The sequence below is a fragment of the Ceratotherium simum genome, chromosome 14 (assembly GCF_057802395.1).
Source record: "Ceratotherium simum simum isolate JZ-2026a chromosome 14, ASM5780239v1, whole genome shotgun sequence".
Classification (NCBI taxonomy): domain Eukaryota; kingdom Metazoa; phylum Chordata; class Mammalia; order Perissodactyla; family Rhinocerotidae; genus Ceratotherium; species Ceratotherium simum.
The window spans coordinates 49,770,343-49,783,503 of NC_141913.1; the positions used below are offsets into that span (position 1 = coordinate 49,770,343).

At 43.2% G+C, this 13,161-nt stretch overlaps 1 protein-coding gene across 1 annotated transcript in view; it reads left to right on the forward strand.

The window, feature by feature from the left end:
* The first annotated feature begins 3,793 nt into the window (after positions 1-3,793).
* Positions 3,794-13,161, forward strand: part of PHLPP1 (PH domain and leucine rich repeat protein phosphatase 1) — a 222,918-nt gene continuing 213,550 nt past the window's right edge. Inside the window, 2 exon segments of the mRNA XM_004422600.3 lie at positions 3,794-4,078; positions 4,081-5,418. Of these exon segments, the coding sequence (XP_004422657.3) occupies positions 3,886-4,078; positions 4,081-5,418 (1,531 nt within the window). The 5' untranslated portion in view covers positions 3,794-3,885.

The following is a 13,161-nucleotide window of genomic DNA, read 5'->3' on the forward strand; positions in this document are numbered from 1 at the left end:
TTCATAATGTACTAACTAAGTGTATTACATTGTATATTGCATCTTTCTGAGTTTATTTCTGGACACAGCTGAGCCCTTAATAATTCAGACTGAAACCATCCCAGCTATCAATTTATGTCTCCATTAAAATTCCGACTGCTTATATTAGAAAAAAATTCCAAAGATGGTTTCTTTTATCTTGGATCTAAGGACGAAAACAGGATTAACCTAGATGCAAAACACAGCAAGTCAGTTATAAATCACACAGCATAAAATAAACTGTGGCAGTAAATTGAAAATGATGTTCTCTTTTTCTATACTTAGCTGTGAAAATATTTTAACAAGTTGGCATCAGGGTTTGCAACTTTTACATCTGTTGTTTCTTTTCAGGATTATCTTTTAGCATTTTAAGATGTGATTCTTTGGAAAGCCTGGCTAGTCAGAAATGTGGTATTAGATTGTACATTTGGAACACTTCAAAGGGTGGGGGCATTCATGAGCTAGTTACATGGTTTCGGGATACTAGCCTATTCCTCACCCTACTTTTAAGTAGGAGAAGCTGCTATTTCATGAGTGTCTGGAAAACATTTGTCCTCTACTGAAATCCTTTCTTAGTCAGAGAAGTTGTATAGTGGGTTGACTCAGATGGTCTGATGTTCCACAATACTAGCAAGTTCTTAGTACAAGTTTCACTGTCCTTATCAATATCTGTTATTTCAACTACAAGGTTCCAGTTGATGTGGTGTTAAGGGGACTAGCCTATTCTTGACGAACTCTCATTTTCTTTCTCTCTCTCCTCTCACGCCCAGGTTTAGTAATTTCATTAAAGATTTGAAGATGGAGCAAAGGATGATCTCACAGTGGACCCTTGCTTTTCTGCCTTCCTCTCAACTCTGATTTTTATTATTCTGGATACAATGGAATATGGAGTCTTTCAGATTATGGACACTATGCATGAAATAGTTTCTCTATGTAGAAATTATATTCTACTTTCTTGCCTACCCCCCGCCACCCAACACAATTGTCCTTTGAGGCTGGAATGTATTTCATTTTTCTTCATGTTGAGATACTTTACCATTATTAATTATTCCTCTCCTCCTCCCAACTTAGAAATCCCCCGTACCAAGTCTGACAGGTGTGTATGATGACTCCCCAACCCCTCCCCCCTCCAATACTTTGGATACTAAGTTCTCTGAGCAATGCTTTTTCTTTAATTTTTTTCCCCTTTGGAGGAGGTGTTTTGGTTACAGATACCTTCAAAGAGTAAACAAAATTCCTAGAGGATAAACAGGCAGAGTCATGGTGACTGTGTAAAGCTAAATGACAGGAACCAGGGCTAGATTAAGTACAGGAGTATAATTTCTTAGAGAGGATGCAAATGGACATTGGGCCAATGGTGACAGTATTTATGATTAAGAACAAACTTTCCTTGAGTTTGTTACATTAGCTAAAGAAATATAACTCTAGAAAGCAGATATTTGGGAGTCAATATATGTTTCTTAACATAGCAAAAATTAAAGAGGTTTGTAGGAAATCAATTAAGGAACTAACAAATACAAAGAGATATAAACAGCCCATGTTTTAGTACCGAAATCTAACATGCTCTTTGTTTTTTAATCTTATTAAAGGAAGGCTAAATTAAAATACCATTCTTTTCATTTATAAAACTAATAGTTTGTTTAGGGGCCACTCAAGGCAACATATGGATTAGCGTAGTTGAAATTTATCTTTAATATCTTACCTCCTTCTCTGCCTATTTGCTTTCTTTCAGAGACCAATTCTTCATCAAGTACTCAGTTTCATTCCTTCCAGAAAACTTCATCCAAAGTTAGGTCTCTGTTGTCTGACTTCCTAGGCTAGGTCAGTTCCCCTTGTTTTATTTTTGTCTCTGTCCATGGCACCTTCTATTTCCCCCCCCCTACATCCCTCTCACTTGTTGAATGTCTTTCTTCCTAATCTATAAACTCTATGAAGGCAAGGACAGTGTCTGATTTATTCAACTGTTGTAACATGGTGACTGGTATATAAAATGTTTATAATTATTTGTTAAATTAATTGACTCGACTATCGTATCTCTCTTGAGAGAATTTGCATTCTCCCGAATTTAAAAAATAGAACTCTGTGCTGTTGATGGAATTGAGATGGAATAAAAATTAATTCCATGAGGCCAAGAAGTAGGGCTTCAAAAAAAAATATACAAAATCATTTTCAGAAATTTCAAGAATCAAGAGAAATATTTATTTTTTTGTCCTACCAGCTACCTCCAATTCCTCTTCAATGAAACTATGTAGATAACCTAAGTATGACTTGCCTTGCCTTTATCAATTTCTATTTCAGTTACAAGCTCCACTTTATCTCTCTGTCTTTCTCTCTCCTTCCTTTCTTCCCTCTCTTTTTCCCTTTCTCCCCCACTCACTCCCAAGTTTAGGAACTTTAAGTTAAGACAGGCCCTGGATAGTATGCAGTTGAAAAATTTCACATTTCAACAAGTCGAGGTAATGGTAATTCAATGAAAAAGGCTTATTAAATTCTTTTAAATAGTAAACTACCCTAGTCTAGCCTACAATATTGTTTTAACTGACAAGAAAGAGCGACTTTTCAGACCACAACGAAACATTGTAGCAGAAAATAAATTTTTTCTGAAACAAAAAACAAGGGAAGACCTAAAAGAGGACAGGACCAGGCCATCTCATATCCCACCATGTCTCCATTCCAACGTATCTTCCACTTTCCACTGCTTTCCGTGTCATTAAGTTACTTCAAACTTTAAGATCAATGGGAAAAATGCCATCCCAGCCCTTTGCCTTTCTCCTTCTCCGATATAGGAGAGGGAGAGGATTGGCTCGGGGTTGCACGATTTCCACCAAGCATATTCAACAGTGGTCCAAGTCAGAATTTCCAGACATTGCCTGTTTTCCCCAGCCTTAAAAAAGTGGGGGAAAGGTGAGGTTGGTCCGCTTCGACGGCCAGTTATCCCGCGGTGCGCTGTCTGTGTATTTATCTCTCATACAATGGGTCGGGGTAAGGACCAAAGACTGGAGACCTTTGTATCGCTTAGAGTCCCTCAAAGCACTCGCTTTCAATTACCAGGAAAAACGAAAGTCTTCTGGGGAGAGGGAGTGGGCGGGTTGGTTACAAGTTAATGAACAAGAACATTCCCGGGCACAGAGTTCAACAGCAGAGGGCACAGTACACACTGTCCACCGCCAGCGGCTGGCTGCAAGGAGGGGCGTAACCTAAGGATCTCTGGGGCTTGTAGTTCCCCGTCTTTCCCTCAGGCATGCCCTCTGCGCACTAGAACTACAACTTCCAAGGTGCACCGCGCGCCCCTCTCTTCTCTGTCGCCCCCTCTCTGAGGCCCGCTCAGGAACCTCCCGGGAAACTGCCCCGCGCCCCTCCCTCGTACGCACGCGTAACGTTTGTTTACCCTGAAGTCCCGCCTCCTCGCATCCTCCGGCTCTTCCCACTCCTCCCTGGAATGCCGTCATGCTCGCGATGCATATTCATGAGGCCTGCGTGGAGCTCCGCCCCGCCTGCCTCCCGCTTTCCCGCTCCCAGCACGTGATTAATATTCAATAAGCCCAGCTTCGCGGCTGGTTCGCCCGGGTGAGGTGGGGGGAGCGGGCGGGGCCTGCGCTCGGGAGCCCGCGACCCGGGCGGGGAGGGCGTGTGGGGGGGCGCGGTGGCGGCGAGGCCGGCGGGCGGGCGCGCGGGATGGAACACCGAGACACCGACGGAATGCTCCGAATTGCCACATAATCCCCTGGAACGGCCGCGCCGAACGCCATTGGCTTCTCCCTTCTCCCCGCGCCGCCGCCGCCGCCGCCGTCTCCCACCTTCGCCTCTCCGCCGCCCTCTCCGCCCGCTGCCTCCGGAGCTGGGGGGGAAACGCGAAGCCCCACTGCAATGGAGCCCGCCGCCGCGGCGACGGCGCAGCGACTCCCGGAGCCCAGCGGGGAGGACCGGGCTCCGGCTCCGGCGGCGACCGCAGCGGCCGCGGCGGCTCTGGCGGCGGCGGCTCTGGCGGCGGCGGCCGGCGGCGGCCGGAGCCCGGAGCCCGCGCTGACCCCGGCGGCCCCGAGCGGCGGGGCGCGGGAAGAGGCCCCGGCGAGGCGCAGTCGGGGCCGCTGCCGGGCAGGGCGGGAGGCGCGGGGCGCAGGAGGCGGCGCGGCGCGCCCCAGCCCACCGCCGGCGGGGCTGCCCCCGGGCCGGGGGCCGGCGGCGGCGCCAACTCCCTCCTGCTGAGGAGGGGGCGGCTGAAGAGGAATCTGTCCGTGGCCGCCGCCGCCTCGTCGTCGTCGTCCTCGTCGTCGTCGTCCTCGGCCGCCTCGCACTCCCCGGGCGCCGCCGGCCTGTCCGCCTCCTGCTCGGCCTCGGCGTCGCTGTGCACCCGGAGCCTGGACAGGAAGACGCTGCTCCTGAAGCACCGGCAGATGCTGCAGCTGCAGCCGTCGGACCGGGACTGGGTGAGGCACCAGCTCCGGCGGGGCTGCGTGCACGTCTTCGACCGTCACATGGCCTCGACCTACCTGCGCCCGGTGCTCTGCACGCTGGACACCACGGCCGGCGAGGTGGCCGCCCGCCTGCTCCAGCTGGGCCACAAAGGCGGCGGCGTGGTGAAGGTGCTGGGCGCCGAGCCGCGCCCCGACGCCGGCCCTCGGCTGGCGCCCGCCGAGCCGCGGGACTTGGGGCCACCGCTCGGGCGGAGCGGGCTGCGTGCTGTCGGGGGCCCGCCGCGCGCGCCTCCCGCCGACCTGCCGCTGCCCGGCGGCCGCCCGGCCGGGTGGACGCGCCGAGCCTCCCACGCCAGCCCCGCGCCCTCGGACTCCAGCCCCGGCGAGCCGGGCACCCCGCGGGCCTTGGACGGCGCGGCCGCGGGCCCGGCCTCGGACACCGAGAGCTTCAGCCTTAGCCCCAGCGCCGAGAGCGTGTCCGACCAGCTGGACCCCTACAGCAGCGGCGGCGGCTCCTCGTCGTCGTCCGAGGAGCTCGAGGCCGACCCCGCCCCGGCCCCGATGGGGTCTCCGGTCCAGCCGCGCCTGCCCGGCCGCTCCCTGCAGCCCCGGCCCGGAGCGGGCGCCCGGCCGCCTTCCCCGACGGCCTCCCCGCCGCCGCCGCAGCCGAAAGCCCCGAGGGGCGTTGACGGCCCCGCCGGGACCGCCCGCGATCGGCCTCGGGAGGAGAAGGCGACAGCAGCTGCAGCCCCTGGCCGCCCCCCGTCGACCCCGGGTGGGACCGGGGCCACCGCGGAGAAGGCGCCGCCGCCGCCTACCCTCTATGTGCAGCTCCACGGAGAGACCACCCGGCGCCTGGAGGCGGACGAGAAGCCATTGCAGATCCAAAATGACTACCTCTTCCAGCTGGGGTTTGGGGAGCTGTGGAGGGTGCAGGAGGAAGGCATGGACTCGGAGATCGGCTGCCTCATCCGCTTCTATGCAGGTAAGGAGCTCCCCTGCGCCTTAGGGGGTGGGTGTCAACACTCAGGTCCCCAGAAATGAGGCAAATTGGCCGTCTGGTGGCCCAACCCAAGAGTAAGCGCAGGTCCTCCGGAGTCTTTGTTACTTCTGTACAGCTTTCGCGTACAAGTCTGTGCAATACTAAGTTGAGCAATTTTAGAATCCGCGAGTTGTGTCAATCTTGAGGGCTCAGAGGTTGGGAAGTGAGGTGGAGGAGGTGGCAGAAGCACCAGGAAGTAGGGGAAGCATAGACTGGAAGAGGCAGTGGTCCATTCAACAATGAAGGTGCTGCCTTTGGGCCTGTCCTCATGGGCATGTTGGGTTTGAGGCAGTCTGGGATTTTCAGGTAAACTACCGTGTTCACATAGTACCGACAGAGGGAAATGACCAACAAAAACGCCCTACAACTGTCTCCCTACATTGGCCTGTCCGCAGTTGCTATTCCAGCTGTAACATACCCCCCAGCAGCTCGTTCCTTGTCACCCGGTGCCCTCGTTCAGCTCTCTGTCAGTCTTATTTGCCCGTTTAGTCCTCGTTAGAAACCTAACAAATATGATCCTTTTTAGTGATACTTTTCCCCAGCTCTTTTTTGCTTTATTTCAATCTCCTCTGCAAGTTTCATTCTTGCATTGAAAGTGATTTTGCCTATTTCTTTCTCATTTCTTATTTTCAGCCTTTATAGCCAGAACTGACCATTGCAATGTGACTAGGAATAGGGATCACACTAAGACTTTAAGTGGTTACTGTCTCTTGAGATGTGAAGTCCTTCTCATTCTTTTTTCAGTTCTAGATTAAAATCCTTTTTTGTTTTTCTATTATTTATTTATTCCAGCTTTATTGAGATATAGTTGACATAGATCAAATTCTTGACTAGAGGTGACTAATGTTTCTCTTTTGGTTAAAGACTTGGCAGATACTAAATTAGGGAGCTGTAGAAGCTGGTTGTTATATTTGAGCGTTATAAATTGTTTGCATCCTTTTCCTGCTCTGGTTTGAAGAATTATCTTCTTAATGATAAGGAATTTTATTTAAAATGAAGTTAGTATAGCAAAATTAAATCAGACGAGTTATATCTTCTCCAGCTTTACTATTCTAGGTTGTAGGTGATGGTGGAAAAATAATCATACTTGTTACATCATTAATCTGTAGCTATTCCTTCTAATTTAATGTTTTTGGTACAACTTGTGTCTTAGTGGCAGTTTAGTCAGTTTGAATGAAGAAATCTTTACTCTCACAATGAAATATGCAAGACCAGTAGAATTCCTGGTGAGATGTTCTTTTAAGTTTCATTGAAGTTTTTCTGTAATTCAAGTGGATTTCTGGTGGATTTTTACCTTATAAAGAAAACTGTATCATAATACGATAGCTTTTGCAGTATCTGAAGATAATGTACCAAGTGAATGACATGACTTTAAAAGTTTATGGCCTAGAAAATGGGTGATTTTTTTTTTTTTAATGTAAGAGCAACACCTATGTCCTTTTCTCCTGTAGCTCATGTAATTTGGAAAATACTATTATTTTACAAAAGCATTAAATGGTAATCACACTTGGAATCAGAATATTTTGTTACCATGAGAATGTTAAATGCCCTTGTAACCAAACTAATTGCATTCAGGGAAGTATATATAAAGCAAGGGATATGTTAAACAGTATTGAACATATTTCATATGGAAAGAGCTCTGCATCCCTTGGTTTCCTCATGATTGGATATGTTGATCATGAGAAATGTCCATGGGAAAGGTTTTAGGTGTCATAGTCATGAAATGTGTATCTTTGATTCCCCTCAGTTGTCTCTTCTAGTGTGTCTAAAATATTCTGTGTATGATATACAATTTTTTTTAAACCTATCTCGATAAAAATGGGACAAATTATCTTTCTGGTTAAATCTTAAATATCTGATGTGGTTATTTTAATCTTTTTGTTTATGAAAAGCATTAATTGTTACTTCATTTCAAATTTATTTATTTCTATATGCACAGCATCAATACATATATGCCTCTGTGTGCACGCTCATAAAAATAACTAATAAAATGGGAAAGCCACACATAGTATCTGACCTATTCTTGAATATGAAGCCAGAGTACAGGTGTCCTACAAGGAAGATGCCTGATTGTTATACAGATGTCCAATCACTTATTTTGGTTTGTATACAAAGTTGAGTTTATTTTAAGCCTAGGTTGATATACCAAATATCTCTGTTGATAATCGTAATATCGATAATGCCATAGAACAAAATTTAGCATATAGTGAGTCCACCTGCACTTTTGCAAGGAAGTTTAGTTATTGATAAACAAAAGGGCCTTGTTGTAAGGTGGTCTCACTAATTATGGGAACATTGTCAGGACTTCACATGTAATGAAGGTTTGCACCAAGCTGGAGGAGATTCCTAGAAATTAATCCTATGCTGCAATGGAATGTAGGACACCCAACAGGCAAGTGTTACCTTTTGATAGTAATTCTTTTCCTCAGGAAGAAGACAATTAGTGTTTGTTCTAGATGACGCCCTTTAAGAGGGTGTTGTTGACCACGTTTGTTTTTATAGTTTTACATATAACATACTTTTAAATTTATTGCTGCGTGTCTTTTTGTTTATAGTGTAGTTGGAGTTAGGGACAGAGTAGGAAGTTGCCTTTGAATCCTTCTGCATATTTTCCTATATTTAAATTGAGCTTGTTATCTGCTGTCTGTCTAGTTTATCTAGGCAGCTGTTTTTTTTTTGAGAAGTTCTTGTCCAGCAGAGAACCTTCATTCTTGTGAGGGTCGCCTTTCAATTAAATTTTAGTATTTATAACTTGATTCAAGTTATTCTTAAAAGGCTGTGAAAGCCGTTTGTTGTTCCCTGAATATTTAAGTATTTCTTTGGGTAAAGTAAAATTAAAGTAATGAACTAGAAGACTTTGGACAAAAGGTACTATCTAATTACCAGAGTTGTTAATGAAAACTTAGTTTGGAAATTGTTATTGCACCTATCAAGCAACCGTTTTCTTAGCTGATATAAAATGTGAAGAAATTTAAAAGGCTTTATCTGAAGTTTTGTCTTAAGTATGTTAAGTACATTAACGTTTAATTTCCTTTTAAAATCAGTCATAAATTTTACCTGAAAGAGTAATTGCTTGACGTAAGTTATGGACTTCAAAACATTAATGAGCTTGTGATTTGGACTCCCTGGGGAGTCTGAGTCGTTGATCAAGGGCAGTATTAAACTATATTTTTTATATTTTTTGACTCTTTTCTATCACCTTTTAGATTTAGTAGTCTAGCTATTTCAGTTCAAATTGTAATAGTGGGAAAGGATGTTGGCAGAATGGAGAGCACACCCACTGTGCCTAGTGAATCTTGGGCAAGATATTTTATGTGTGACTTCTTGGGATTGCTCAGGAGAACACTCTCCTTGCCTCTCTCATATTTCTTCTCTTTTTCTCTTCTGGAAATGATCAAACCTTACATGGTTTCCTACGTGGAAACCAAGAAGGGGTGGTTCAACATTAAGCTGTAATATTGACGAGCAGGCTCTTATTACTATAATTACAGCAGTATTGAGTAACGTGGTATGAACATGTGACCTAGTGTATGCTTGAACAGCCCTTTTAATTTTAAGAACAAAAGATTTAACTTTATTTTTTTATATTAAATTTTATATCTGTTTTTTTGGTGTAAAGTGCATTCTGTCTTTTCCTTCATAACTGGTTTGATAACATCTATTAATATGTTAGGTTTTATTATCTTCAAAAATCTTAAAGGGTTTTCACATAAATTATCTCATTTGTGCTTTCAAAAACATGATTAGGGAGGAGTCGATGTCAGTCCTCTTTTCAGATGGAGAAACTAATGCACAGAGAGGTTTGACTCTCACTTGTGGTTTTTCAGTCCTTGGCAGAGCTGAGAATAGAGAGCTTGGATATTCTGTTTTGCAATTCATATCACTTTCCATGAATCGATGCTGAATTTCATTTACACTTGAATTTTTCACTTGGTTAAAAGCATTCAGAAAATATGCTATATTTGCTGGTAATGAGGTGATATTATCCTCTAGTCCAAAGTGGTATTCCTGGTGAAATGTGATGGTTCTATTTTTATCATGCCGCCTTTAAAAATGTAAAGAACCAAGACTGGCAAATAAGCAGACAATACAGAAAGTGTTCTAAATATTCTGGTTGCAAATAGTCATATTTGCATTTAAGTTGATATGAAATAATATGATAATGATTCTTTATTCTCTTATTCAAGCATGTCTCATTTGTTAACCTATCAGTCTTCATTGGGTATAGAGAATTAACACTTCATCTGACAAGTGGATAACTTTCAAGGGTGGAGGTGTGACAATTCGGTTTCTTTAAAATGTAGCCTTACTTGTAAGGCTTGAATTGTATTGAAAATACTCATCATGAAAGGTTTGCTTAAAGCTTTTATTTTAAAATAGAATTATTTGTACTTTCATGATCAGTAGTGCTTCATTGGTGGTACTATGCTATCGTACAGTTTTTATAATTCATTTGTTGCGTAGAGCTAGTGAGTAAGCTATCCTCCCTGAATTTCGTAGTTATTCCTAAAGTGGTGTGTCTTTTGTGCTCATTGAAATAATTGTAGGGAGAGGAGATGTGTGTAAAAGAGTTTGTAAAGTTTCTGGGTTGAAAGTTGTATCTTTTTGTTGCTCTAAGATTGTTAAATCAACCACTTAAATGATTGGTATCCAAAGATGATTATTATTTTTTAAAGTGTAAGGTGTTTTTGTTGTTTCTTACTCTCTTTGGTTTTTGAAGCCTGAAATTGATTTATTGGTAACAAAACATTCATTGACATTGTATGTGATCCAAGTGTTGTATAATACTTGGCATTTTAAACATTTGTTGAATTGAATTTGTGGAATTTTGTGAAGCAGCTGGTGGTGTATTCCCTGATTCTTCACCTTCCCATCCTCTTTGGTCCCCAGGGATATGTGAAACACACATACAGCACAGAGGCATTTCTCCCATGGCAGGAGATTTTAGATGTGCCACATACTGTTAATATCTTCTATTTCACATGAGTGAAGCTCGATGTGGATTTTGAGAGAGCAGTTCTTCTCAAAGTTTTCTTCGAGTTAACAGCTGTTTTTCCCCCCTTTTCAAAGGTATCTTTTACCTTAACTTGGAGATGAATTTAATGAGACATCTGTCAAATGAGGCATCTTAGATTTAATGATTTTGTTATGTGCCAGGGTTGAACACAGTTCAGGCTATCTGGACAGGAGAAGGGTTCAATTGTACTGTGAGAGTCAAGAGATCCTGAAGCCACTCAATAGAAAAGCTTTTCCTTTAAAAACGCTTGACATTTTGAAAAAGAGAAAGAGATATTATCAAAATGTCCAAAATAGTCTGGGAAAATGAAGCCTCTTTTTAAAAAATCCCACCTTTTAAAACCCACTCCACCCCTTTAATCCCAGGCATCTGGTACAACACTGGTGATGAGGGGTTTTGAATCTGGCCTCGTGTCCCTGTGCTTCTATGGCAAACCCTTTTTCATACTTACCTTTGGTTTTCTAAAGATAGTATAATGAAAACAAAACAAAAAAATCAACCATGTAGATTCTTTAGACATATTAGGTATTTATAACCTGAGTCTGTGTGCCTGGTTGTGTTTGGATTTGTATGAAACTTCAACTCTAGGCTTTGGAAAATTTTGATAAACTGAAACTCAGGGATCTGGAAAGAATAGACTTTAATGATACTTTGATTAAAGAACATTAGGATGTTGGGTAACTAGGAAATAGCAGCTCTTTGAAGTTGTGTGATATTGTACTTTAGAATCAAGCATGATAACAGTTACTGGATTACTGAAGTGTTATTATGTTACTACAGTTTGATTTAGAGATGGAATGGTTTTGTTATATATTATATGTATAATATATATATATGTCTGGTGTGCCTTTTATTTATTTATTTTTTATTTTTATTTTTTGTGAGGAAGATCGGCCCTGAGCTAACATCTGCCAATCCTCCTCTTTTTTTGTTGAGGAAGACTGGTCATGGGCTAACATCCATGCCATCTTCCTCTACTTTATATGGGACGCCGCCACAGCATGGCTTAACAAGTGGTGCGTCTGTGCGCGCCGGGGATCCCAGCCGGGGAACCCCAGACCTCCGCAGCAGAGCACGCGCACTTAACCGCTTGTGCCACGGTGCTGGCCCCCCTGGTGTGCCTTTTAGTATGTTAAATGAAACAAAGCATAACCATCTCATAATGCCACTTTCATTCTGAAGTAATTGCTTTCCTGTTGTATTTTTACGTTTGAGACTGCTTTAATACATTGTAAAATGTATTTAATGATAAAGTGTCTTGTTGAAGTACAAGTCCAGTGGCCTCTGAGTTTGGAACCTAGAAGTTCTATTGGAAATGGAGTGAAATACTCTATTTGTAGGTTGTACATATTTTATGAGTTTGTAAATGTCAATACTTTAGCAAAAAACAAACAAAAAATCCAGATTTTTGGCATATACTTTCCCAAATGAAGCTTGCTATAAGTAAATTAGTCTCATTTCCAATTACGTGAAAGCATCCAGTTGAAGACTGAATAAAATTGGAAATAATTTGGTTTTGGACCATTTCAATAAGTGAAAAATCTAATTAGAAATTTGAAGTTTGTGATAATTTCAGTTGGTTCATTTTTGTTTTTACTTTTTTTTCCTGCATTCTTTTCAAGTAGGAAGAGTTTTGTATTTGTTGCTGTCAATTTCTACTGACTCATACATCTGATGAAAAGCAGTTGGAGAATGAATCTTTTCATATGCTTGCCTCCATTAATAATATGTTAGAATGTTTGGGCTTTCTTTTCAAATAAGAGGCATGTTTTTAAATACAGCAAAAGAAAGTATGATCTATACTTGTTTTCATTGCCTATTTAATAATTATCTGGATTTTACAGTTCATTCCTGACACATGGTCCAAATAGCAAAATTTCATACACAGACCAGTTTTTCACCTTTATTGTCAACTGTGAGAAATATATGGCTAATATTGCTAAGGAATTCTTTCTTTGTTCCCATCCATATATTTTGAGAGCTTGTCTGGCTGTACCTTAGTGCTTGGCTGGATGCTACATTGTGGTTCTTGACTTTGACTGCCATGTCCTGTGGTTGAGTGAAAGTAACCTTGTTCTTTTAAAAAACAACTTTGGGAAAGACCTTGTACTGTCTTATCTCACACTCTCATTGAGAGAAAATGGTCTGTAGTTGCAAGAAACTAGTCTGAGAGTTGGGAAACGTGGTAGGACTTTGGGCATTTTTTTTTTTTTTTTGAAGATTTTATTTATTTATTTTTTCCCCCCAAAGCCCCAGTAGATAGTTATATGTGATAGCTGCACATCCTTCTAGTTGCTGTATGTGGGACGTGGCCTCAGCATGGCCGGAGAAGCGGTGCGTCGGTGCGCGCCCGGGATCCGAACCCGGGTCGCCAGCAGTGGAGCGCGCTCACTTAACCGCTAAGCTACGGGGCTGGCCCTGGGCATTCATTTTAGTCTGTCGTGGGCTTTGCTTTCCTCATCAGTAAAACAATGAGCTTGGAGTAGAATAAATCTAAGATCTCTTCCAACTGTTAACATTCTGGTGCTCCATTAGAGAGTCTGCTCTTCAAATCAGAAGGACTGAAAGTTGTAGTTGTTTTAAGTTCTGTAAGACCTGTCCATGGGTTTAAAACAGTCAAATTCCCCTGCCTTTTCTCAGGGAGAAAGGAATGGATTTGGACCTAATAT